General features: G+C 42.2%; 1 protein-coding gene across 1 annotated transcript in view; it reads left to right on the top strand.

Annotated features, from left to right (window-relative positions):
* FAM13A (family with sequence similarity 13 member A) overlaps window positions 1-25,997 on the top strand; it is a 133,830-nt gene that overhangs the window by 82,444 nt on the left and 25,389 nt on the right. The window contains exons 6-12 of the mRNA XM_009273530.1: window positions 584-625; window positions 10,239-10,283; window positions 11,907-12,086; window positions 14,984-15,170; window positions 18,120-18,196; window positions 18,906-18,948; window positions 23,982-24,132. Of these exons, the coding sequence (XP_009271805.1) occupies window positions 584-625; window positions 10,239-10,283; window positions 11,907-12,086; window positions 14,984-15,170; window positions 18,120-18,196; window positions 18,906-18,948; window positions 23,982-24,132 (725 nt within the window). The remainder of the gene's footprint in view (window positions 1-583; window positions 626-10,238; window positions 10,284-11,906; window positions 12,087-14,983; window positions 15,171-18,119; window positions 18,197-18,905; window positions 18,949-23,981; window positions 24,133-25,997) is intronic.

The raw sequence follows: 25,997 nt of genomic DNA, 5'->3' as shown, positions 1-25,997 counted from the left end.
GGGGGGGGTTCGCTTGGCACCCCGGGGACCTGTTTCCATTCCCCCCCGTCACTTAGGTCCCCTCTTTCTACCTGGACGCAAGAAGAGGGGATCCTCCGGATACTCCTTAACCTTTCCACTTCCATTCGTAGCCTCATGCGTACACCCATGGCCATTTCTTTGGTGTCTCAAGATGTCATTTGTTTTTTTCTCGAATTTTGCTTTAATAGGCAGGTGGTTTAATTTTGGAACAACGGACAGCAAAAGGCTCTGGTGGTTTTGCTGGCAAAATGTTTTATTGTTGCTATGGGAATAGTCCTTGCACTGCTGCAGAGCCGGAGTGACTCCTGGCCATCTAGCAGGAGATCTGTTACACCACGTTGGTGGACACTGAGAAATGAGTTGGATTCTCAGCATTTAAGGAATGTTACTTAAAGCTTTCTTCCATGAGTAGAACTAGAGGACAAAGTAGACATAAGTGTTACCTCTGTAACAGGTGAACTGTTTCACGTTTGTTATCTCTGCTTTTTAAGAGTGAGTATCTTGAACTGCAAATACAAGACGGAGCTGCATACTAACTTTAAAAAATATGTTTTGTTTTTAGCTCCCAAGAAGATGAGCGGCCTATGTCACCCTTCTATGTGAGGTATTTACTCAATTGTTCTAATTTATTTTTCTGTGTGGGATTGACTTGTTATTGGAATTAAATGTGGGGAGTGATGCAAGAAATGCTGAACAGACTGTAATCAAACTGAAGATTAATGTTAAGTTCGTAATTATTGCTCAGTTAGTGGGATGAATGAGTCTTCGGAGATACAAACTCTGTTGCAGTTTTTTTGTAGTTAGAGGTGAGGCTCAGGGTTTAATGCCAGTCTTGTAAATTCTTAATTAGAAGATGGACATTTGTTTCCTCTTTTCGTCAGTTCGTTATGCAGCTTAGATGCCTGTCATGAGTAGCTTATAATCTGTGGGCACAGGAGAGATTTTTGCCACAAGCTTTGAAGAACTGGCAGCGTGTGCTGCTCAGAAAGAAACCAAGAACCAGATGGTGAGTCAGCAGCCCATACAGCAACTGCTCCTCTGCTGCAGCCCAGAAAAGCAGGAGAGTGCCTGGGTCCCCAGCGTGCCTGCCTGGAGGGAATGGCGCTCGCGCTGCGTTTGAACAAATTGCGTTTCTTGTTTCGCCAACTGGAGGGCAAAGTCACTGCTTGTAAAAGTGGCCTAATTCTGTTGACATCAGTGAAAGTTTGCTCTGCTTGCTTCAGTAGCAGGCTCAATTCCAGTGCTTTCATTTATACTTAGTGGAAGAACAGGAGCCAGGGCAATTAACAGTGAAGGGCTGCAGAGGAGGAAGGGCCAGATATTATAATTTGGTTCTTTGATCTCTGTGGAGTTTAAACAAAGAAAAAGAAATCCCTGTGGTGCTTTTTGTGAGAGCAGTGGTATTTGGAATTCTTACAGTGATCTCTTAAATTTGTTAATTCTCTTGCATATATTCCTATTTATCTCTGCAGCTTGGGTTTTTTCTTAGAGAGTTTTTCTAACATGAACTACAGAAAGTGTGCATTTCATGCATATTCCTAATATGGAGACTTGCATTAAAACTGTGCAGAAATGTGGGTCAGTGAACTGTTCATGGACTGGCCTGGTTGCATGGTCTTGTCTGCGTTCCTGTTGATTTACCATCATTCCCTGCAGTGTATTTGTGCAGATGTTGCCTAGTCTGTGCTTCAGAAGCTCCAAACTGTCCGTGAAGGTTCTGCCTTTCCCTTTGGGAGATTATTTTGTAGCTGCATGCATTCTCCTGTCACAAGTTTTCCCCAGTTTAAATCCTCATCCTGTCTTTCCATTGAAAATGGTCCCCCTCTTTCTTTCTGGCTAGATGTGACCTTCAAATGATTGTAGGCTTTCATTACATTTCTATCTGTCTTACTGCTTAAAGCTGTCCTTCCAAGCCCTTTCCTGGATCATGGAAAAATGATTCAGGAAGGAGATTCTCTTCAGCTGACCTTGTCAGGATTGCCAAGGAGATGAGGAGCAAAGAGTGGACCTGAGCAAACTGGTATCAAAGCAGGACATTTCTGAGAGCGAGGAAGCAGGTTTGGAAATTTTAAATACAGATGTGGGCATATTAGGATGGGGAACAAAGAATGAGTGTGTCCATTGGAATGAAGGGATGGCTTTCCGGGGGAATATATCTTGCAAATAGCAAGGGAACAGTCAGGAATAAACACATAGTTGGAAAGTGAAGAAATGGCTAGTAGGAGCAGAGAGGGAGCAGCACACCTTGCAACACAAGGCTTCATGCCAAGCTTGCGTCTTTTGTAACATTGCTGAGACACAATTGCTTGTAAATAAAGCTAACAGATTGTAAGTCTTGCTATTTATCAGACGTCAAAAATGTGTACTCCTGAGGTCAGTTGCCAAGTGCAGTTAATTTGGCAGGAGAGCTGGTGCTGGCTGGGCAACTCATGGTGCTTCAACAACTGAGGACTTGAGTGGGTGGCCAGTTTTTTTCTGTGCAACTTTGAATGTTCTAATTGTTGCCCCAGAGCTGTGCATGACACATGTCGGAATTGCGTTTCACACCATGGAAAAGGAAGGGGAGACTGTCTGCTTTGGTGTTCTGATGGTCAAATCTATTTGTATTGCTAGCAGCCACACTTACGTAGTTTGAAATGCTGTTCAAGTAATCCTTCAACTGAATCATGAATGTGTATGTACAGAGCGGTCGCTGCTGCGTTTATACAGTAGTTCCATATAGATAATTATGCAATGAGTTAATTAAATGGGAACAAGAGCTCTTTAGCTTCCAAACGCTGCATAATACTTGGCTTTTGCCAGACTGAAGGAGCATTGTGTCCCTCTGTAAACCAGTTTTGGTAGGATCAAACCAGAGACTTGATTCTTCAGTGCTGTACCATGTCAGCTAGCAATGGAAATGTTTCCCTGGATGTTATTTTTAACAATAAGGCAAATGTTTGAGGTCTTAACTTTGTCAGAACTGTCAGAATGCCACCAATACACTGTTTCTTAAAATGGCACTGATCTAGGGTTGTGGATTTGTTTGGGGTTTTTTTTCTTTAGACATTGGGAAAGTCATGACCAAGTATAGAATTAATCACCATTGCTGCTCTGTAAGGAATAAGCAGTCATTAACAGTATGAGAGTAAGCGGTAAATGAGGCAAAATGTGACATAGGTTTGTCAAGAGGTGATACCGGTACAACCAAATTATTTTTTATAAGACTTTGGAGAGAGAGGAAGAAAAGGAGTATACCTAATCTGTCTGATGTCAGCAAAATGCTTTATATCATGCCATCTGTATGAAGAAAATGGGCATTAGTACTAGAACTTAAAGATGGGTAGGGAGGGGGTGAGACCTATAGGTATTGCTGGTAGGAGAGGAAGGAGGTTACTAGTGGAGCTCCTTAAGTGTCATGGACTCTTTTTCTTTAATAGCCACTGGCATAATAAAATAGAATCATGCTCATGAATTTGAGCTTATAGCAGAAATTTAGGAAGGGTGAATGGGAAGGGGGTGTCCTCTGGGACAAAATATATGACAGTGAGATATGATATAGGATGATTGAGATAGATATATATATATAAAGATAAGCATGAAATAGAAGATGTAGGATGAAAAATAACAACATAGGTAATAAAGTCATGCATTTCAGGACTAATAATGAAAATAGATGACATGAAAGGGAAGTTCCTCACATTTGGAAATGCCAGGGAAGAAAAGGACGTGGGCATACTTGTTTGTGGAGGGATGGAAGGGAGGCATGGGATGAAAATATTCAAGTTGAAGTAATCACATGACAGTGGATATATAAAGTGAAGTATTTTCAGTATACTTAGAGGAAGTATGGATGCTGTTGTACAAGAGTCAGATGAGGCCTCATACAGTTTCAGTAACTCATGTTCTAATGGCATTAGATTTGTGAAGATGACTAAAGAAGTGGGCACACCCTGCTACAAGATGGAGAAAAGAGCAGGGAAGGCTTATTTGCCATAAGAAATGAACCAGAGTACACATATTCCCTCTGGGTTTTAGACAGAGGGGAAGGATTGTTTATGTTAAGTAACAATACTGATGCAAGAGAATATGTGTACAAACAGGCTATGAATAAATTTGAGTGGAAAATTAGAAATTTTGTAGCTGGAGCCCTCTTTTGTTGGGCATTGCAAGGATGAGGTGGGCTTGACCAGTTTGTGAGATCTGGGGTTTGAATCCATTCATCTGCTGCTGACCAGGGTTATCCTCTCCCTCTCTGTACTCCTTGCTAAGACAATTTGTTGACTCAGCTGTGCTCAATACCAGGCAAGGAGATTTCTGCACTGTTAAAAGAAGAGGAAAACCTTGCTGGGTGATTGATTGTTCAGGGAGTCGTGCCTGAAGGGCATTTACGCTCCAAAACCTTTTGTAACGAAACCTTGTAGTAAAGGGAGTTGAGATTGTTAAAAAATGTGTAGCGCTGCTCCTTGTATAATTCTGTAATAAGACTGTAAATGCCAGCTGTACTGAGTAATCAGTACTGAGAAACAGTGTGCAGTTTCAGGTAATGAAGCAGCATCTGGCAACGGCAATTCCCTGTAAGCACACTTCTACTCAACGTGAGCAATGAGTTTTTAGAAGACAGGGAATCTACAGACGTGCTTCGTGCTGGCGTACATGCTTTAGATTTGACATTAGTCACGTAGATGGTTTCAGAGGATTTTCCTGATGAGTAAACCTGAGAGTTTTATCTCATCCTGAGATAAACCAGAGTGATATTACAGGGGAAAAAAGCAAAAGCTTTGTAGTGTGGAGCTTCCTTGTTAACAGGCAGAGCATGAAACTGAAATTGGGATGAGAGCTGACATCACAAGCAATGCCAAAAATTGCATTAGATGCCCATGAGTGCAGGGCAAGGCGTTGGACAGTTTTGCCTATTTTAGTACTTTTCTCTTGAAGTACTAATATCCTGTTGGCAGTATTCAGTACAGCTGACTGTTTCTCCTTTTAACAGTTGTTTATTTGAGACAACTCTCTTTAATATAATGCAAGTCAAGTATTCTTAGCCTGTAGTATATTGGGTAAGATGTTTTATTCTGTTTGTTCTCAGGTCAATTTTCTGAAGAAATTGAAAAATCTTGTTCTAGATTTCACGCCTGCTCAGAAATTTGCTTGGCCGCCTTCCCACTGGGTGCTTCCTCCTCAGTGGGGCATGCCGTAAGAGGTCCTAAGGTCCACAGGAGTGCTGGTCCCTTTTACAAATCATGATTATGTTGTGTGATGCACATTAATGTCCTGCATCACATCAGCACTGGCTGAAAATAAACACCAGGCTGCTGGGCGCCCCTGCTCGCAGTGTCCAGCTACTGTGCCGGTCTGAGGCCCCCAGAGGAGCATTTCCCTTCTCTGTAGAGGAACCTGCGCAGATACAGCCATCCCAATTTACCGAGCTAAATCGGGTGGCATGTATGAATCCCCTTCAGGGTTGTCTCTGCTCCAAGCAGTAGGTGTCAGTGTGCACCCGTCATAAAGGGTGATCCCAGTGCAAGTGAAAAACAGCAGGAATCCTGAAGAAAACAACACAGTTGCTTTTAGTGGGTTTAGTTTTCTGCATAGTAAGAAGGTAGTGTCAGATATAATGTACCACATTTAAAGGAAGGATAATTGGATCTGAGCTTGTGAAAGCGTGGAAGTGCTGAGAAGACATTGAGAGTGTGTCCTCAGTGTGATGGGACATCCCAGTAACTAAGAGCACATCTCTTTATTTTTAAACTCATTATTTTCACATTTGATATGCAGACACAATCCTTCTCTTTGGGGAATGAGTGTCAAATGAAGTAGTTGTCTTAAAATAAATCCCATGTGAGTCTGCGGTATTGCATGTTGCAGTGTGCAACAGTTGTGGAGAGTGAACAGTGTTTAGACTATATAAGTACCTATTGAAAAGGAATTTCCTAGGTCATGGGTTGGAATAACATATTCCGGAGGACTTCGGAAATTTCCCGTCTGAAATGTCAAAGCCATTTAAACACCCTCTACTTTGCTGGAATGGCAAAATGGTAAAAAGTTTGTGCATCTATTGAGGCTTTCTTACTGTTGTGCTTGGCTTTTAAAAAAACAAAAACAGGGGAAAAAAAATAGCTTTGCTTCCTGGATAAAGCAGATGGATTATAAATAAATCTCAGCAATGAGTGGCCTTAGTTCCAGATTGCAAGTATAGCTTGTGATTTAGGCCGTTAAGGAATTAATTCACTGACTTCATAAATGAAAACCCAATCTGGGAAAATACTATGCCAGTAAGTCAGTTTGCTCTGGTTGATGTTTTTACTTTGCTCTTTTAATACCTGGATGCTAATACATTTTGCTCAATAGTGCCTTGAATGAAAAAAACAGGAGAGGGGGTTTGATATCCAACTCAGTTATTTGCCTGCTGTCACAAGATGCCCAATGCAGACCAAACAGGGTGCAGGTATTGCATGAGATAATTCTCACTCCAGTGCATATCTTTTAAACCTAGAGAGTACTAGCTGGGGGGGCAGGGGACATTTAATGTGCTTAAAGGTGATGGAAAATACCACCTTCCCATACTTGAGGTTGAAATGGAATGGGAGAAGAGGCCATGCAGTAAGTTTACCTTACATGTGAAGCAAGACGTTATCCAGAGCTGATGGGGCACCTCTGAAAGTGAGCAAAAGACTTGGGTAAACAAGTTAGACAACACTGGGAAGTGCTAGAGGTCGGATTTCCCAAAAGGAAAAGCGTGAGGGTCATAGGAAGCCAGTTCAAAAGTTTATAGTGCTTAAAACAGCTGTGTGCCTTGATGCAGGTTTTGTGGCTGGCTCTCTGAAAGTAAAAGTCCTCAGCCCTGGGAAAGTCTCCTGCTGCTTTCTGTCACCGAGGAGAACCTTTAATTTCTATCGAAAGTCACTATTTCTCAGCATACTCTGCAGCAGCTGCATAATTTAATAAAGGTAATCTAGCTGTGGAGATAATTGACCGTACGTATCAGTGAACTGGAGCAGACGTGAGGAGAAAATAATTAACCGAAGCAGAACATGAGTTCCTGTTGTCCAGATGATTTACTGAGCAAAGCAGTCCTTCCGAGGCAGTTGCCTGCACAGACGGTCATGCCAAGAGGGCTCTTCTTGGCATGGCTCACTTCGTCTGCTCCGTGAAGCATAACTCCAACGTCAGAGCGACTTTTGCCACCCAAGAAGTTTGGAAAACCCCACAGGATACACCCCGCCTGCCTGGTTGCTCTTCTGGGCTGTGCAATCCTTACAGGGCTGTGCCTTTCCCTGAGTTTGCTAACGCGTCCGAGCACCTCCTGCTGTGTCCCTGGGCAGGCTCAAATCCTAAAGCCACTGTGTAACTCCCTCCCCTCCACCATTTGTTTTGGATGTGAACTTCCTCGATGTAAAAAAGGTTGGTGCAGAGTAAATCAAGTGATTTAGCAATACATTTAAATTAAGCTTCAAAATGAAATAGCAAGGAAAGTTACCAGTTGTGGAATTAAAAGAAAGTTAGTGTATCTGGAAAAACTCTGATTTAAAATCTCCGTCTTATTGAGATGGGGCTAATAAAAGAGCATTAAAATATCACAGGGCTAAGAATAAAGTTATATTCAGTATACAAGGAAGCAGTATTTAGAAGGAAAATAGAATAAAATCACTATGTCAGAGCGTCATTTTGTAGTCATCCACTCAGCTAGCATGTGTCTGTAGACATATTTCCTTGTTATTTGTCGGTAGTTTGAAAATCACCATATTACTGGCGCTCTGACAGAACCTATATTGTCTGAGTAGGGCTTTCCTAGATACCACAAAGTAATTGTTACGCAGATATGCATAATTATGAATTAGCAAGGTTAATGGACTTCAAACTGAATTGGTGTTAGTAAAGCACGCAGTTAACTGAGAATTAGACAACTACAGAATGTATTGGGGTGTTAGGAAAATTTTTGGCATTTTACTTAGATATTTTTGCAGCTTTATCTTTTGTTTCTTCTTTTTACTACTTTTTGTGTAGAGAAGCTGGTGTGTTTTCAGTAATGCTGCGAGTGGTTTGCAGATAGTGACTGTTGGCCTTGAACACTGCAGACAGAGTTAATGGCATGAAGTTTTACTCACGTACAGTGTCTAGCCTTTCATTAAGTTTATGTGAAACAGGAGTTTGCATTTTTGCACAGTATTAATCCTGTTAGAAATAGAGGGAAGAGCTGTTTCCTGAGATCTTCTATCTTGTCTGATGGGTAGATATACCTACATCCTAGGGATGTTTTAAAAAAACTAGAATCCAAACAATCCTATCTCCCCCTCCACTGCCACTTTCCTGACATGAAAACAAAGAAGAAAGTTGTGATAAGAAAGACACCCCCGCTCAGTATGGATTGCATGTAAATATTATAGAAAGTTGATACAATATTAACTTACTCCCACACATGTAGGAGCGGTAGCCAGCACATGAATTGTATCTTATAACGTAGTTTAGCCTACCACACTAGAATCTTACTTGCTAATCCATCTCCCATGGGAGGCCAGGTTTTAAATAATAGTTGCAGGCTGGGAAGAGGCTGAATAGTTTATGTAAGTGAACAGGAAACCAAGTAGGGTGCTTGAAATGTGCACTTCAAATTGCAAAGCTATCCAGTAGTTACAGTCAAGATGTTATGTGTGGGAAGAGAGGGATCTTGCAAATTTTTTTTTTCCTATATGCAGGTTGCATGTCCACAATAATAAGTACAGTAATACTTGTTTGTATGTCTTCTGTTCATGAAATCATCTGAATGACACAGCTGCTCGGGTGCTGTGCAAGTAATGTGGGATATACTGGCAAATCCATGACTGCTTTCATGCTGTGCGACCGCTCCAGGGACCTGTGCCTGGGCTGGAGATGAGCACCGAGTGAAGCCGGGACTGGAAGGGACGCACGTGTGGTTAGGGCACACTGCTTTACCCACACCGAGGTGAACACACTGGCTCAGCCAAAGGAAGCTGAAGCGTATTGCGAGTCTGATTTGCAGCTGGGTGTTTGTGGGGTTTGTACTTCACTACAGAATTTAGGCTGTTCTGTTGGTTTTGTTAAACTGGCTGTAGTGGCCAGTGGCCCCTTGTTTACCCTTCTCATCCTCTGTCGCCTGCGTTCCGCCACAAGTGACACTCAAACCCAGGAAAGCCACAGAGTGGTTATCAGCTGAGAGTGCTGCAGCTTCTTAGCTAGCTCTAGATCTGTACGGTGAAGTGCAAAATATTGGAGGGAAGCAGAGAGGAAACCTTTGGTTAGTGAAGGGAAGTCGGCTGTTGTTGGTTCCGCATTGTAACGGTTTGGGAGAAACTGGTAAAGACTGAAAGCAATGAATGCCTGTTTTGGCAGGAAGCCCATCTTGCATGCAGCCTGGCTCATACCCTGGCCACACAGTGCCATTTTATTGGGATGTATCAGCCAGTTGTGCTGCTAAATCCTCTGCTGATACGGGGATAAACTGAAATGAAACCCCTAGGCCTGTAACTTATTTGGCTTAACGAAGATCACAGGAGGGATGAATAGGCAAAAAGTGTCACCTTATCTGCAGAGCCGAGTCAGCATGGGGGAAGAGGGGGCAGGATGGGACTCAGCTTGGCAGAGGGAGGAAAGCAGTGACAGCTTTGCGAGGTGGCACGTCAGCTTGTTCAGAAGGGCTTTAAACAGCAAGCAGTGACGCCTACAGTCGCATCAGCTCTTCCTGAGCCTGAAAACAGACTGAGGGAAAAGGGAAAGAAGAGAGCATACATTTTATTTTTAAAAATGTAAAGCAAAGAACATGAATATCAGGGAGCGGCAGGAGGAGAACTGTGCAAAGCCTGTATTTTGCCCTTGTCTTCCATTAATATTTAAAGATCCTTAAATATTAAGTCCCCTTTCACACTGTATACATTTTCAAATCAGCCTCAAAAGGCAAGGACTTTTGTGATGAGGCTAAAACAACCTGCATCAGCAGAAAACAAAAAAATCTGCAACATGCAACAATACTTTACGTTAGACCTTGGCTTACTGCAAGGGAATGACAGGGAAATTAATTTGTGAGGATATTGGCATTGTCAAAATGCGCCACGTCACCATGGGAGTGAAAATTTCTTAAGAGGAAGACTTGTGGTATGCGCATACAATTGTTGTTGAGACAGCTCAGACCTTTAAGTCTTAGTGCTGCAACGAACAAGGGTTTTTAAGACCTTACTGTGATAATTAGATCTAACTTTCTCCTCTTTTTTTCTTTTACACAGTGCCCACGTATCACAAGTCAGTAGTAACATTCCTGCTACAGGAGAGTAAGTGTCTCTTTTACAATTTTGTAGCTACCTTTTTTGTATATTGGAGCTTTTTAAAGTATTGCTGGTTATTCTTTGATTTCTCTTTAAGGGTTGTTCTTCCACAAACAAAAAAAGACTTTCACAAACCAAAGCATCTGCAATGATAATAAATCACTTCCTTCTAAAAAATTCTCAGGCCCTTGGTTCTTTCCTTGTACTGTGCCTGTGATGTTTTAGTTAGGCAGAACTTGCATGTTTAGAGAAGCCATTTGCACTGTGTCATCCTCTTGCTCTTGTTTGCGCTCTCTTGCATCCCAGCAGAGGACGGGGCTTGACCCCACTACCATAACTGGCAGCAGCAGAGCTAATAGTTGGCTCCCTCGCTGGAGCTGGAAATTCCCAATGGCTGATGAGTTTGCAGAACTGATTCTTGTCAATACATGAAACACAGGCATACTTGCCTAGTTAAACCATGTGGGTTTTTTGCAGTTGCTAAGATCTTTTTACTTTTTCGGGAACTGCGGTCTCAGCAGACTTACAACTATAGCAACTTAGCAACAACTTTTGTAAATTCTCTGGAGAGGTCAGCCCAGGTACAGGTTCCCATACTCATAGCTACTCAGTTGAAAATCAACCAGCAAATCCTGCAAATAACTTTTTTAATTATGGAAAAAGCACTAGAAGCTATATGTGGACTTTGGACAGGCGTGTTTGAAAAACTCATTCTTCAGCAGACTACTTAAAGCATTGCAAGAAACAGGGAGGGGGTGGGGATGTACAAAAACGTGTTTCCAAATGATCTTTTTGAAAAAAAAAAAAAAAAAATTTAGGTTTTGCCCATAAAAACTTCCTCTGATTAAGGAAGGAAGGAAATACTACAAGAAAAGGTTAGTACCAAAATGAAGGAGATTTGGTTGTGTTGAAAATTCAGGTAGTCTCACATCTTCAACTGATGCAACTGCAGAGGCTCCCTTGCTGTAGCTTGTGTGGAAGCCCTCTTACTGCCAGTGGGCACGATGGTGATCTCGCACCAGAGTAAGTCAGGGGTGGCTGTGGGTGCATTCATGGTACAAGAACAATGCGAAAACAGCATGAACTCAGAACCAAATCCGTGCTTGGTCACTGAGGTAAGCATATGAGGAGTTTGTGGTGAGGTACTGTTTGTGTGTTCTCATAACCCTGTGAGACAGCAGTGAATCACCTTCTTGCAGGTGATCCATTGCCTTACTGAGCTCGGATTGCACAAGAGACTTGACCAGTGTCAGCATGGGTATCGGCTGGGTATCAAATACAATTTTGTCAGGGCAAGGACTATTAAAGTGGAGGATAATTTAGTTAGACACCAATGTCTGTAGTTGCAGTAAGTAAAATTAGCTGTTTTACTGAAGGTTCAAACATCCCTAGAAATAAAAAAGAGCAAGATGAATTGGGAAGGCTCAGCTCTTCTGAGGGACCTGAACATCAGGGTATCTGAAGATTCTGGGTTAGCTCTTTGCAGGTGTCACAGCCCTAGGACATTTTATACTGCCTTGCCGTCATCATACAACATAACCCTCAGGTACCCTTGCTTTAGTTATTGTTGCAGAGAGGGAGCTCCACAAAGTCTTTGAGCTCAATTGACCTTATTTTTCGGCTTGACAGGTATTTAGAGAAGACAATCCGCTCAGCCGTGGAGCAGCATCTCTTTGATGTTCATGGCTCAGGCGGCCAGAGTTCAGAGGACTCTGAATCGGGAACATCTTCAGCCTCTTCTAATGTGTCTGCCAGGCAGAGGAGGCGACACCACAAAGAGCAGGAGGAAGCCTGGAGAAACAGAGACATGTACGAGCCTGATTTCTTTGTTTTGGAAAGTATATTTGATTAAGTGTACCCTAGTTGTGTCCTCTTATCAAGGCAATGCTTAGTTCTGTTATGAAATGCACTGGCCCTTGCCCTGAGTTGAAAGTGCAGAGTAGACTGCAGTGCCTGTGCAGAGCTCCATTGCATCAGTTAGAGCTGGGAAATGTAGAGTTTATTAGAGGTCATGGAGTGGGGCAAAGCGTGATAAGAATCCATTTTTTTTTATGTAGTATAGTAGAGTTCTTAATTACAGTATTTGGAATTGTTTAATTACAGTATTTGTTGCTTTAGTGGAAATCCCCAAGCAGTTGGCCCTGTTACCTGAAACTTTCTTTAGATAAAAACATTGGGTTTAGATGCTTTTTCTGAATTCAGAATGTCTTCAAAAGTGAGATCAAGTTCCCCTTTTGTATGTGGAGGCACAGCTTATGTTTGGGTTTACTGAGGAGCCCTGGTAGTTTGTCTGAAAGTAGAAAAATCTTCCTTTTGATTAATCAGAGTTTAAGAATGTTTATCCACGCTGTTACACAAAGTTTAAACATGATTTAGTGGTGAATTTCATTAAATGTCTGTCAAAGAGTAAAAATAATACCTATTTTTCCTTTCATACTTCTCTACTTGTGGCATATATTGTGTGGTACAAATGTATTACCACACAGCCTTTACAAACACTTGCCCAAGGCTTAGCTATCTTTGAAGAACAGTAACTACAGACTTTGCAAGGCCATGATCTAATCAGTGCTTACACATATGTCTAGCTTTAACACAGCACTAGTTCTTGTAAAGAATGTGTACACTTGACTGTGGTATTGGATTGCTAGGATTTCAAGTTAGATTCCAAAATAAACATTTAGTTTCTTCTTGTTTTTTCCTGGGTGCTGAATTCCCCAAATCCTATTGGATCTACACCTTCCTATACGAAGCCACTTTTATACAGGCACATAACCATCAGTACCTCATGTTAGTATTGCAGCCATGCTATTTCCCAAAATGTGTCAATGCTACTGTTGTAAAAAAATCCATAGTTACAAAATAAAAAGACATTTCCATAGTGAATGAAAATATGCTGTGAAGATGGACTGGGAAATTAATACTTGAAAGTCACCAAAGTCTCTGGCAGCAGCTCTGAAGTAGTTTTTCTTGTTTAGTAGCCCTGCTGACAGGCTTCTCAGGTAAGTAGGTCAGAGACTGGCTAGTGTACGTGTTTGGAAGCATATAGTACTGCAGGGCTTTTTTTTCAACATTACGTTACAGAGCTGCCTTTAGACATGGCTGACACAGTTGTTCAGGTTCGGTCCGTAAAGCTGGAGCCAAGGATTTAAAGCACATCGGAAGTTTTGAATGCTGGCTACGGTTCAAATTGTTTTCTCTGGTTCCCTTAGGTCAGATTGCTAGAACTCCTTAGGGTGAATTATCACAATTGGGAATTCCTTTCAAAACTTCTTTCTGTTGTCGTTTCGATTGTCAGTGACTTCATCTCCTTGACTTGTGATGGATCACAAGAGGATTTGTAATGTCACAAGATGGGACTTCAGATAGGAAGAGTGTTTATCGCAAAAACACATACGTGAACTCCCAGGCTTTGCAGACTACATGATCTGCAGGCTATATATATGTAATTGGTCTGCTCAGGGGTTTGTAAAACTTCCACAAAGGCAAGTGTGTTATCTTAGAAGTTTAATCATAGATTTGTAATACCTCTTTGTATCTCTCTTCCACCAACAAAACCTAGAGATTCCAGATTTCTAGAAAATCACTGAAACTTTCTGGTTTTGTTTTTGATCTGAATACTTTGTCATGCTGGCACTGTCCAGATACTACAGAGTAACTGGTTTCTTGTCACACCAGTGCAAGTCTAGATAAATTCTGCTGTTCATGAAAGCAGGCTTTGAAGTCACACAGCACTGTATAAGGCAGCCGCACATACAACAGTTAGCAAACGTTCCGGTTTGAATGTCAAGTGTAAGCAGCCTGCCTTTAGCCTCCAGCAGGGTAGGATGGTGAAGAATGAGATGCATTGTGTTTCTCCTGTTCCTATAGTGTAGTGATGTGTTATGTATGTGTGTCTTCATTATTGCACAAAGTAGAGGGAAGACTACTGAACAGGTTGTGAAGGGAAAACTGCGTGCTGACGGACACAGCAAGCTAATTGTGCAGGGCAAGATAAGCCATACACCAGGCTTCTGGAAAACGTGTACAAACCCTGCTAGCCCAGAGAATCCCAGCTAGCGTGTCATGTGATGACTTAAAGCTAGCTGTCCCATTCACCTCCCAACATAGCAGAACAGTCCTCTGTCCTAGCAGTTGTGTTGCCGTTGCAGAGATGCATTCCTTTTTCTGTTTTGTGTAATTCCCAAATAGGAATCAAGCATTTGGCTAAAGCACCGCAGTCCTGCTCTTGCATTTGAGAATATGAGTAAGAGGGCTGATTATGCGGTGTCATGCACCAAAGGAGATCCTTGGACCGCAGCTGTGAATCACTTTTCTAAATTAAAAGCACGTGTCTCAAAGGAAAATATGCTGCTTATTCTCTATAAAAATACCACAGACAGCCAGGAGCTAGTCCAGCTTCCATGTGAAGTCAATGGGATTCTCTGTATTGGCTTTAGTGGGAAGTGAATCAAGTCCCAAATGTTGATCCTCACAGCTTTCTCACCTGAGGTCTATACACCTGGCTTTCACTCCTCAATGGGATCTAGCATTGCACAGTGTGTGTTGTTTGCTGCAGTAGGAAGAACCAGAGATACTGGTTTCGTAGGGCGTAGAAGATGTTGCCGGAACTGCACCAGTCAGCATGATGCATTTCTCTATTGCTACCATAAATGTAGCGGGAGAGTGTTTTAAACAACCTCTTGTTGTAATGTCCCTTTTCTTTTTAGGGAAGTCGTCAACAAAGAAAACATTCCGTCTGGATTCAGCAATCTTGAAGACTGTATTCTAGCTGCTCAAGAAGTAGAAAAATTACAAGACAACAGCTCCGGTTATCTTAGTGAAAGGAATAAACCAAAACGGCAGAAATCCAGCACCAAGCTTTTGGAGCTTAATGACAACCAGGACAGTCCTGTGGTAAGCCGGCACGCTGTACTATTTGACATCTAGTACTCAGGTGGGAAAAAGTTTTTTTTGTTTCAGTGCACATCTGGTTCCCTGGGGTAGCCATTTTTGCCTACTGTACAAGCATAAGTGGCTATTTTGGACTATGGGGAACAGTGGATCCTGCACTTGTAACCTTTGTGATGAGGCAAACTGAGAAGGCGTATTTCTGCTATGATCCTCTTACTCCATCCATAGTCATTTTCTTTTTCCACAACTTCTTGCTTTTTTATTCTGAATTCAGCAAAACACTTTGGAAAGAGAAAAAGGAAGTAAGTCTTTTCCCAGTCTTTCAAAAGTCTTGCAAGGAGGTTGGAACCTCAGATGTAGGTTCACATGTTTAGGTCAAGTTTATTTTTATATTCCTGCTAAGTTCTGAAACCATAGATTGCAAGTGGCTTCTTGATAATGAGATGATAAAGGTGTTTTATGCCTTTTCCCTAAAGTCTGTGTGTTACTGTGGTGTTTGCAGTTTGCAAAACACTTTGGAGTGTATTGGTCCAAAAGATAATCCCTCTAGCTACCTTTTACTGAGGAGGTAAACGACACCAATAAAACCTCCTAAAAATCTGGAATGCTGTAGAATTTGCCCAGCATACTCTTGTGTGACCTTCACAGTAGAAGACAGCTTGCCAGCTTTTACAAGCTGTGGAATAAAACTGATGCACCTTCCTTCCCTCTCAACCAAACCAGACACTGATTATAGTGTCAGCAGTTGAGAAACTACTGTGCTTCAACGCAGGGTCTGCTTACAGTAGCAGAAGTGCTATGCATCCCGGTGCCTGGCACCAGGCATGCATTATGGGGTTACTAGTAACAGCGAAAGCTGTATGAAAAGACTGTCCTTCCAAGCTATAGGGCATTTCCTTCAGTTGTACTGGATTAAGTTTTAGAGCCTGCTGTGAGTGAGTTCCTTCTTAACGTGACATGGTGTTGGGACTCATTTTGTTTAGGTCACAAAATTGCAATGATCTGATGCTCTTACGCTGTGCAGAGATTCTAGAGAGAGGCAAATTTGGCATCTCTTTGTGATAAAAAGAAGGCAAGATGCCAAAGATTGTAGGCTGTGCTTAGATTTAGTGCTCAATATCAGTAACCTACTCATGTGATACTTCATGAAAGAGCACAGTGAGATAGACGTACTCTCGCTTTGCGTGTCTGCTTGTAGCAATGGACTTTAAGATAGGCAAAGGTCAAGTGCTTACACTCTTTTCTGCACCTCTTTGTACCTGTGGAGTGTAAAGCAGTTCAAATGTAAATGAGAATTTGACTCAGGATTTGGGAAAGGAAAGGAAAGACTGACAGAAGTGTCCGCTTCTGCCGTGGACCTGAAAAACATTCATGAAGTCTTAAAACGTGCCCAGAAGAAATGTCCTCAAACTTACCTGTGTCCACTGGACTTTGCCCTGCCCCTCATTTTTGGATCTCTTGAAGTGCAAAGGCTGAAATGAACATAAAATGGACTAACCTTGCACAAAAAGCACTTTGACCAAGATGACCATCAGTGTAGTTCTTGCTTTGCTAGAGGAAGTGTCACAGTGGGATTGTCAACTGGGAGTATTGTTACAAAACAGCTTGCAGACAGCATGGTGATACTCTTTTTGAAGAGCAAAGGCTGCTTTTACGTTTTCATGAGTGCGCTTATTTCATACTTGCATTTCAGAGACTGCCAGCAAGGATGTGTGGTGGTTTAGCTTTCTTTTGGCTACATCTTTACACTTCAAATAATAACCCAAATTAGACTACCTACTTGGAGTATCAAAGGACATAACCTGCACCTTAGCATTTACTAATAGGCCTTCGTCATGTAAACAAGTTTGTGATGTTCTATCTTCTTAGCCACCATTTTCTGAGCCTTCCTGCTTTTCAAGGCCTGAAAGAGTATGTAGGACAGTGTGTGGAAGCTTTCCTCTTAGCTGTCTAATTGCATCTGACTCAAAAGCATAAGCCAGCGGTGGAAGAACTGTCAGTTCCACTTACTCTCCCGAGCAAACCGACCACAAAGCATTAAAAGCTTGTAACTGCATTTCAGAGACATGGTAGCCAGGTACCAGTAGGACTTGAAGAATCACATTATGCAAGGCTGGAATGGCTGAGCTGTGTCACCTTATGGGGCTGGAGTTGTAGCAGGTGAGAGAGGGCTGTGACTGCCTCAAGAAGTCTGTGCACGCGGTTCCCAGGGCCAGGGCAGGAGCCATACTCCATTCTACTGACTGACTTCCTCCTATTTAAGAGGGACTTGCCCAAAAAACAGGGTAGAAAACCTCCTGGACGTGTGCCCAAAGTGGCAACATGGCTTGTCTTCACAGTACTTTCTCAAGCTCTTTAGAGGACAACGGCGTTAATGTTCCTAATGGTAGCCAAGATAAATTTCAGAACAAGTTGTCATAACCAGTTGCATTTCTTGCCCTGCATTCGTATTAGCTTACTTAACGTTACCTCTGTGCATATGGCAGTCTCTTTGCAGTCTTCTGCCCGTTTAAGAAGAAACTATGGAAGGGTTTGGCTGAGAAGGGGAGTATTTTCTAAGATGAGCATAAGGAGTCCTGCTGGGAAGATGCTGTGGATTTTGGTACCCACTCTTACAGGACTTGTAGACACCACAGAATTGCTCTCAAGCTCAGCCTGTCAGACAGTCTGTAAAATGGGAACTGATGGGGTACCGTACAGCATTATTCTGTTAGACATTTTGAGGTCGTCTGATGAAAGAGATGAAGCAGTGAGCAGTTGTTTTTTTTGCAGGTTATGGGCAATAAAGTGTGGGTTTTGTTTCGTTATAGATGTGCAGCAGGCAGTAGTCTGATTGTTGTCTTGTTTCTAGAAGTCCTGTTGGATATTTCTATATTTGATCTGTTTAATGGCCTGCAGCTTGAATCTGTTTCTCTTATGTATCTTACTGCTTTAACATTTACTGTATTACAGAGTATGGAAAGCTTTAGCTCATCCAGGCCTATAGACAGAACAGCACCTGATGACATGGAAATTTTATCTGAAGAAAGGTGATTTTTTTTTTTTTTCATATACATATGTTTTATTTTCCCTGTGATTGTAGTACAGCCTAAGAGATCTTCCACCACAGACTATGAGGGTGACATTTAGTTATGCTGCAGAACAGCATTACCCACCATGTTAGCTTCAAAGTGGGACTGTATGGAGGCACTGCATATGTTGTGTGGGCTCTGCCCAGCAGCATATGTCACCAAGACTCTTCTCCCAGCCTGTTAGGAATGGCACTGAAGGTGCTGATGGTGCAGACTTGAAAGTCAGCTGTGAAGCACCTGAACGAGCATGCTCCACGCAGGGGACTGCAGGGCCTGTCTCACCTGGACTCTGGGTTGGGAATCCAACCCTTTTCCTTGTGCTTCGCTCTTCTGTGAGAGCTGTACAGCCGCACTCTGCTCGCCTGAGATGACAATGTCTCTCCACAGTTACGTTTATTGGGAGAGTTGTATTGATTTGGATTAAGGGCACTGGAATTAAATGACACATTTTTCACAAAGAGCTCCTGAGAGGAAGCAAAAATACATAGTTTAGCGGCCTGAAGTGCTGCAGCCCAGAGCGTCCCTTCATTTACTGAATGAATTAGTAAGTGTGCAGCAGTAGCAAGAATCTAAAAACCTGTGTGTGCGGAAGTCCTGCTTGTTTTTGTTACAAGACAAATCTGGTTTTGTATTTGTAATATGTTGGTTTGTTTTTGTTTTTTTGTAGCAAAGAAACTGAAAATGATGAGGTTTTTTTCAGGCACTCTCAGGTTGGTATTTTTGGGGTTTTGTGTTTCAGTTCTGTGATCTCTAAATGGGCTTTTTATTGAGTAGAAACAAGTAGTTAGGCATATAGTTCTGTGAAATTTTGTTTCTCCCAGAGAAATGGAGTTAGCATTTGCTTTTTCTTTCCCTTCCCTCTGATTTTCATTTATAATTTAGGGAGCCTCTCAACCACTGAGGAGTCTGAAAGTATCTGCTTTAGTCCCTTCAATCCCTCCATGCCAAAAAAGGGAAGCGTCACTGAAGTCAGCACTTTGGTTTAAGTGACGCCAGGTTCCCTTATTAATCATTGCAAACAGGGTGTGTGACTGGTTATCTCCCAGGGTAGTAAGATTAGCTTGTCTCTCTTGATTTCTCTAAAATCATTTGGTCTTTTATTTATGATTTCCCAATGCGGCCTGTTGCCATTTGTCTTAGAAAACTGGATCATCTCCTGCTTCTCTGTAAGGGTTAGTGGTTGGGATGGGAGGGGAGATGTGACATTGATGGCAACAGTTTTTTCCCCAACTTTCCGTTTCTGCTCAACACCCACCTCCTGCATTCGCTTTATGGTGTTTTTCACCTAACTGTTCAGCAAAGCAAAGATTGGGGTTGGGTTAGGTGAACACCTTTGCAGTCAGTGGTTCATTTGGGTTTGCTTGGAAGACCTCTAGACAGCCAAGCATTTAAAATACTAGGAAGAGTTATCTGAGGTACCTCTCCCTCGGTTGTGCGCCCATTTTAGAGGAGCACAGTAAAACAGCTGTGGACAATGTCTGGTTTCTCTGGCCATCTAACTGAGGGCTGCTAGTATTGTTAAACTAGCCTTCTCTTCTGTTTTTTGAAAAATAAAAGCCACTATGCATTTATTGCCTTTGAAAGACTTCATTTCTGGTAGGTATTATTTCCATCTAGCAGGAAAGGTAAAAGATTATTTGCGAACGCTGTGTTGTAGCTGGAGAAGTTCATGGGACACTGAAACATGTAACCTCTGCAAGGAGTGTTCAGTGCTGCCTTTGATCACTGCTCTGACTGGGCTTAGATGGATCTCCTACTTTGCTCCCAGAGGGTCAGTAATCCCCAATGATCCTGCACTTGCTTGTGAGCTGTTGCGTTTTCCGGAGCGTGGATTTTGCAACACCTTGTTCCTCACGTACTGGCTTGCATGGGGAGAAGGTGCTGTCACTGCCATGCGACACAATACTCCCATTAAGCTTTTAAATTAGTCTGGGGGAGGTATATTTGCATATGAAATCATAATCTAAAAATAAACTTCTCCTTAGGAAGAGTTTTAAAATTTAGAATTTTAACTCCAGGAGAAGACATGGCCTTAACCCAGAGATTGTATTATATAGGAATTACAAGGTCAAGAAAATGTTACATTCCTGCAGGGTAGTTTTACATTCCTTGTCCCTTATAAGCCTTTTGTTGAGGGCAGCTTAAAGGCATACCTTTCGTAACAAACAACTCACTTAGGATGAGGAAGGGACAGGGACTTTCTTACTTTTTTTCTCTTTCTCACCCTGTCTCTGACGTCTGAAGATACTAGGAAAGGTATTTGGAATTTGCCATAGCTACCGGTTGTGCAGACTCGGGTCTCCATGAGGCAGTAAAAATACCTTGAAACACATGCCCTGAATGAATTTTCAGTGCTTTTGTAGCCTTCATAATCTGCCCTTGGAAGTAACTAAGCTCCAGGATGTAGGCTGTGATTTGAAAAACACAGGTTTCTAGTACCCAGGTTTTGATAACGGAAGGGTGTTTAAGATTCACACCAACGTGGCAACAAGTGTAGAGGGGGATTGGCATGACTCAGCTGTAAGGCAGCAGAATGGCTGCATTCTTGCATCAGATTGTATTGCCAAGGGGTGCTTAAGGATGCTTCCTGCTTGTGGTTGTAATGGATGATCAGATGTAGGGGAAGCAAGCCTTTTAAATAAAATTGATTTGAATCCACCTGTAATTGAACAGAATACAACTTCCTGATCAGAATTCAAAGGTCTTTCTGTTGCCATTTATTTCTAGCTGCTTGAGCTACTCTTTATGCTGAACTTCCTTTGGAGCAGGGACAATGAAAACAGCTGACTTATCCCCAAGTTACTTAGATCTGTAGTTACTGGTACCTGCAAAGCATGGCTGCAGAAGCAGCTTCTAAAAAGCAGAACCCAAGTGCCTAGTGTGAAGATTTTTTTTGTGGTCATTTATGTAATATCCGCAGTGCACTGTGACTGCCAACTGCTACTGAGATCATCAACTTGCTGCCCCTTTGGTTTGTAAGAAATTGTGGCACGTCCATACCTAAAGCACAGTAGTTCTCCATTACTTGATTTTTGTCCTGGAGGTTGGCAACTGGTGGCATCAGGAAATCAAACAGGAAAATAAGTGATGGGAATACTGAATTATCTACCACTCTATGGGTTTGGAGCGTTAATGCAAAGAAGGTTAAACATCTGCTTTCTTGAGTCTCCTGGGTTTGTACCACCACTGTTCTTCAGAACACCTAATGATTTATTCATTGTATCAGAGGCTACATCAGTGAGCAAGGAAAGGAGAGTAACTGGCTGCAGGCACAGCACAGGCCTGTTTTTAAACAGCTTTTAAATATTTCCAACAACAGAAGTGACTTTAGAAGAAAGAAGACATTGATATGATCCTTCTAATATATCTGTAATGGAAATGTTTACCCATCTGGGAAATGCTCTTACCTCTGCTACAGATATCTTTTAAGAGTCTTAATAAGTCAGGTGATTGTGCACTCTTCATAGAGAGACATTTAACTCTGTAATTAGTATCAGTGGTGGTGACGAGATGGTATTTTCAGGTTGCTCCCTTTGAAATTGTTAAAGTCTAGCGAAGTTCTTCTCTTCATGCTTCTTGATGTTATTAAAAATAGCACCTATTTTGAAACTTACTGCTTTATTTCTTTCAGCCTTAAAATACTGTGCTGGCAATTTAAATGCAGTTTATCAACTGGTACAGTTTGTTCTTTAGTGAATGTAGAAGACTGCCTGTTTCTGGCCACTGACCAGTCTTTCTGTTTGTAAGGTACACTGACTATTTAGATGCTGGCAAGAAATTTGTTACTGGACCTTAAAGAAATATTTAAGACCTCCCAACATGGAAGCAGCTTAAAAGATATTGAATGGTGAATTAGCATTTTTCCATGTACAGCTCTCACAATAAACACGTTTGTAATCAGATTTAGTGTCAAGCTGTACGAGTTATTAGTGCTTGGCAAACTGTCATCTAGCGTTTCCTTTTGTTACAATGTTTCAAAAAGACAATTTATTGAAATGAAAAGGAAACACAAACCTTATACAAATACAATGCAGAACACTCTTTACAAATACCAGGGTGTTCATCACCCAGGTTTTTAGAACCGTAGAACAGCCCAGATTGGAAGGGACCTCGAAAGATCACCTGGTCCAACCTTTCGTGGGAAGGGGAGCCTAGATGAGATTATCTAGCACCCTGTCCAATTGCAGGGATTGATGGGATTGAATCCAGATAAAAACATTTATTCATATGATTTGTCTACTGGGCAGGATTTTGCCTCTCTACATGAAGCTTACTTGTTTTTCTCTGCTCAAAGGGGGGAAAAATACCCCAAACACATCATTAGCTTTATGCAGATGAAAAAAATTAAATGTGCATTAGTGGCATGTACTAAGGATATTGATTTAGTACAGTTTGGCCATGCTTCTGGATTCACAAGTAAAATATGTCCAAATGTACCAGTTATTTTCTTTAGGCCCGTTTTCTTCACACATCAGCATATGCAGATTGCTAACTAGATTATCAAAATACCTGCAGGGGGAAAATCTGCATGTTGACTACCTGCTAGACTATATTGGAGAGAATTACGCCTAAGCTGTTCCTACCAAGATAAATAGTTTATGTAGTAATGTAATGCTGTCTATTCAGAGAACTCTGTGTTTGTGGGTGGGTTTAGACATATTACACTATATGTTTATGTACATGCTTTACACTTCCTTTTCCCTACTGCCCTCTGTGAGGCATTGCAGCTAATTTATTTTAGAGTGACAAAACTGCTCGTGTCATCAAGCACTATTACAGACACGCGTACTGTGTATCTGGATTGTGGGAACAGCAGTGATTTCTGCATAAATGCACACGACGTGTGGTATGTGCAGGGGTGAATAGTGGAGAGACAAACAGCAGTTGCTTCTAGGTAGTGCTAAATGATGAATCATTTACTTGACAGCATTCTGCCTTTTTTTTTTTTTTCCCCCCTAAGTCATTGGATGCTTGTGTGAATTTTTTGGCTTTTTCCCAGAGTCCACACTGCTTCGAGCTAAGATGCCAAACCCCACTGCCGTTTGGATTTGCGCAACACTGCTTTAATACCCAGAGCTCCTCCATAAATAGTTCTGCTCTCCCCACGCCCAGCTAGAAAACAACCACAGGAAATCAGGGAATGTGCAGCCAGCAAAGCTTAGCTGGCACTAATTGATCTGAGCCAGCACAGCCTGCATGAGAGCATTCATGTATGTAGCCTGCACTGCTTGCTGTCTGCGTCTGCTACCTCAGGAGCTCCAGTGCCTGCTTTTTAGAAGACACCATATTGCTACAGCCTTACAACAGCAGCAGCGTTTTTGTTGTTGCTCCAAGGAGTTGCACTCCTGTAGGAAGTGTACGCAGCCAGCCCCTCTCTCTCCCTTTCTCCCCGCCTTCCTCCCTCCCTTTTCATCCCAATCGATTACTGAAGGCTTTTTCAGCTGCATGCAGTTTTCAGGGCAGGCAGTCTCAGGAACTTGCAGTGGCTTTCTAAAGAAGGAAAAATTCAAGGAAGGCAGATGGACGGATGTTTTTACCGGTGTGAGTGAGCAATTAGTACATAGGGGTCACCGAGCAGGGGATTTGGATTTGGAGTTGGAAACGTCAGGGTCTGTTTGTTTGGATCTTTTTAGCTAAAGGCGTGAGCTTACTGCTGCTGTGACTGCAGGGTGTTTTTTTCCTCCTCTGCCTCCTGAAACATATTTTTTTTCTCTCTCATTTCTGTGGGTGTATGGGAATATAGCTGACTTCAAGTATGAAGATTCAAGAGCATCCAAGCATTCCTGAAAACAAGTTGCAAAGAAATCAAGATGCTGATGATCAGGAAAACAGCTTTGTGTCAGAAGTGCCTCGGCTGGATTTGACAGCGCTATGTGATGACAACAACTGGGAAGGTAGGATTGTGTGATGGCTGGTCGCATGAGTGAAATGAAAGAGAGGGAAACCTGAGTGGGCTGAGTATATCTTTATGCGATCGTGTTCCCTTGCCAAAAACAACAGGAAAGCAATTTTGTCCTGAATATGGAACTGAAAGTCTTGAGAAACTGGAAGCGAAATACTGGATGGGTACCAATTCTAATTGTCACTTAGAGGAAGAAAATTAATTGTTTTATTCTTGAAGTTACTTTCATGTGCTGTTCAGTAAAGTCCCTGAGTGTTTCAGGGTAACTTATTTCTTGGTGCCTGGTCACTCGAGTATTAAGCTAGACTGCCCTACACTTCAAAGAAACTGGGTATTTCACAGTCTAAAAGGAACTTCCTTCTTTCTCCCTTTTCTTCCACTTCAGCCACTATTTGGAAATAATGATTTGGATCTGAAAAGCACAGCTGGAAAAAAGGCTGTCTATCTGCTACTCTGTCTTTTGATGGCTCTTACAAACAACTTTTTTTTTTTATGTATGCTGTGAAAAAATTCTGATCACCAGCTTGAACAGCAGTGTTAAATTGCATGTGGTTTAAATTATTTTAATACTGTTTCTTAGCTCTCATCTCCAGAGTGCATGCTTGGTTGGCTGTTTGCGCTGACTCACTTAAAAGTGGGAAATCTGGGGGAACTCTGTGGGTGCCACGAACCTCAATTTCATTTGAAATTCAGGTTACTTGAAGGTGTCCAGCACTTCTGGGATCAAACCTTTTTCCAATTACTGAGTATGTCTCTGTGTACAAGCAAGAATTCTTCTGTCAGGTTGTGATTTAGGAGTGGAAGAGGGGAAGGGAAGAAACAGGAAAATGTGAGTATGGCATTTTAATAAAGCCAGAGAGGGAAAATGTGTAACTAATATATTGCTCTAAAAAAACAATCTCTGAGGAACACTGAGAAGTTCAGTTCTCTGCTCCTGCCTCCACAGCGTACGTGACCTAGTATATTTTGCCTTTCCCTCTGGGAGGGGAGTAGTTATGACACTTCAGGCATGAGTAAAGAAAACCCGCAGCCGTGGCGGCCTCTGATTCAGCCAGGCAACTAGTGACCATGACGGGAGAGAATTTCTCCACTTGCTTGCTAGGTGGGGATTCCCTGGATGGTATCACCACACGTGCAGCATGGCTGATCAAAGTGCCATGGAAGGGCTCCCAGGAGGCCTTGGTCGCTTTATGTGTTTGCTGAGATGCTAATTAGCACTGCCCCGCAGTGTCTTGAGCCAGGGTGAGCACGTCTGTGTTCTCAGAGGTGATGTGTGGCTTCAGCCGTCACGTGAACCTTAGGAAATAATTACTCTTTTTTTTTTTTTTTTCTTCCTGGGTTACTAATGGGAGTCATATGAATGCATGAAGGGGAGAACACAGCTGCTTTCTGTCTGCCAGAGTCTTTGCCATCGTATGAAATAAGTTGCACCTTTGGTACAACTCCCTCTTCGTAGGCATGCTCGTATGTTTGGATTCTAGCTTTCTTGCCCTGCAAACATGAAACAGGATTATGAGCATGTGTGACTGTGCTTGAAGAGTGCTTCTCTCTGATTCTTCCTTCCTCCATTCTGTTCACATGTATTTCACAAGAGGAGGAGGTGGGCAGTTGCAAAAGAATCAGCTGTCTGGGGTGAGAGAGATGTCATCTAAAATACTTGCCTTCCAGAATCACCATTTTGTTGGCGCAGATGAAAGAGCAGCAAAATGGTGCCTTCTGTGTCTCAGCAAGGACGTTTTTCTAGCTGTGGATGTGAAATCAAGCTCACAGCAGCTGGGAAGGGGAAGATGTTACATCAACTCTCAGGCTGCTTCTGCAGCTGATGGCAGAGTCTGTCACTGAGACTGGCTTTGCAAG

The sequence above is a fragment of the Aptenodytes forsteri genome, unplaced genomic scaffold, assembly GCF_000699145.1.
Source record: "Aptenodytes forsteri isolate BGI_AS27 unplaced genomic scaffold, ASM69914v1 Scaffold93, whole genome shotgun sequence".
NCBI classification, from domain to species: domain Eukaryota; kingdom Metazoa; phylum Chordata; class Aves; order Sphenisciformes; family Spheniscidae; genus Aptenodytes; species Aptenodytes forsteri.
Note: the sequence above shows the minus strand (reverse complement) of the source record. Positions and strands in the feature narration are given on the sequence as shown.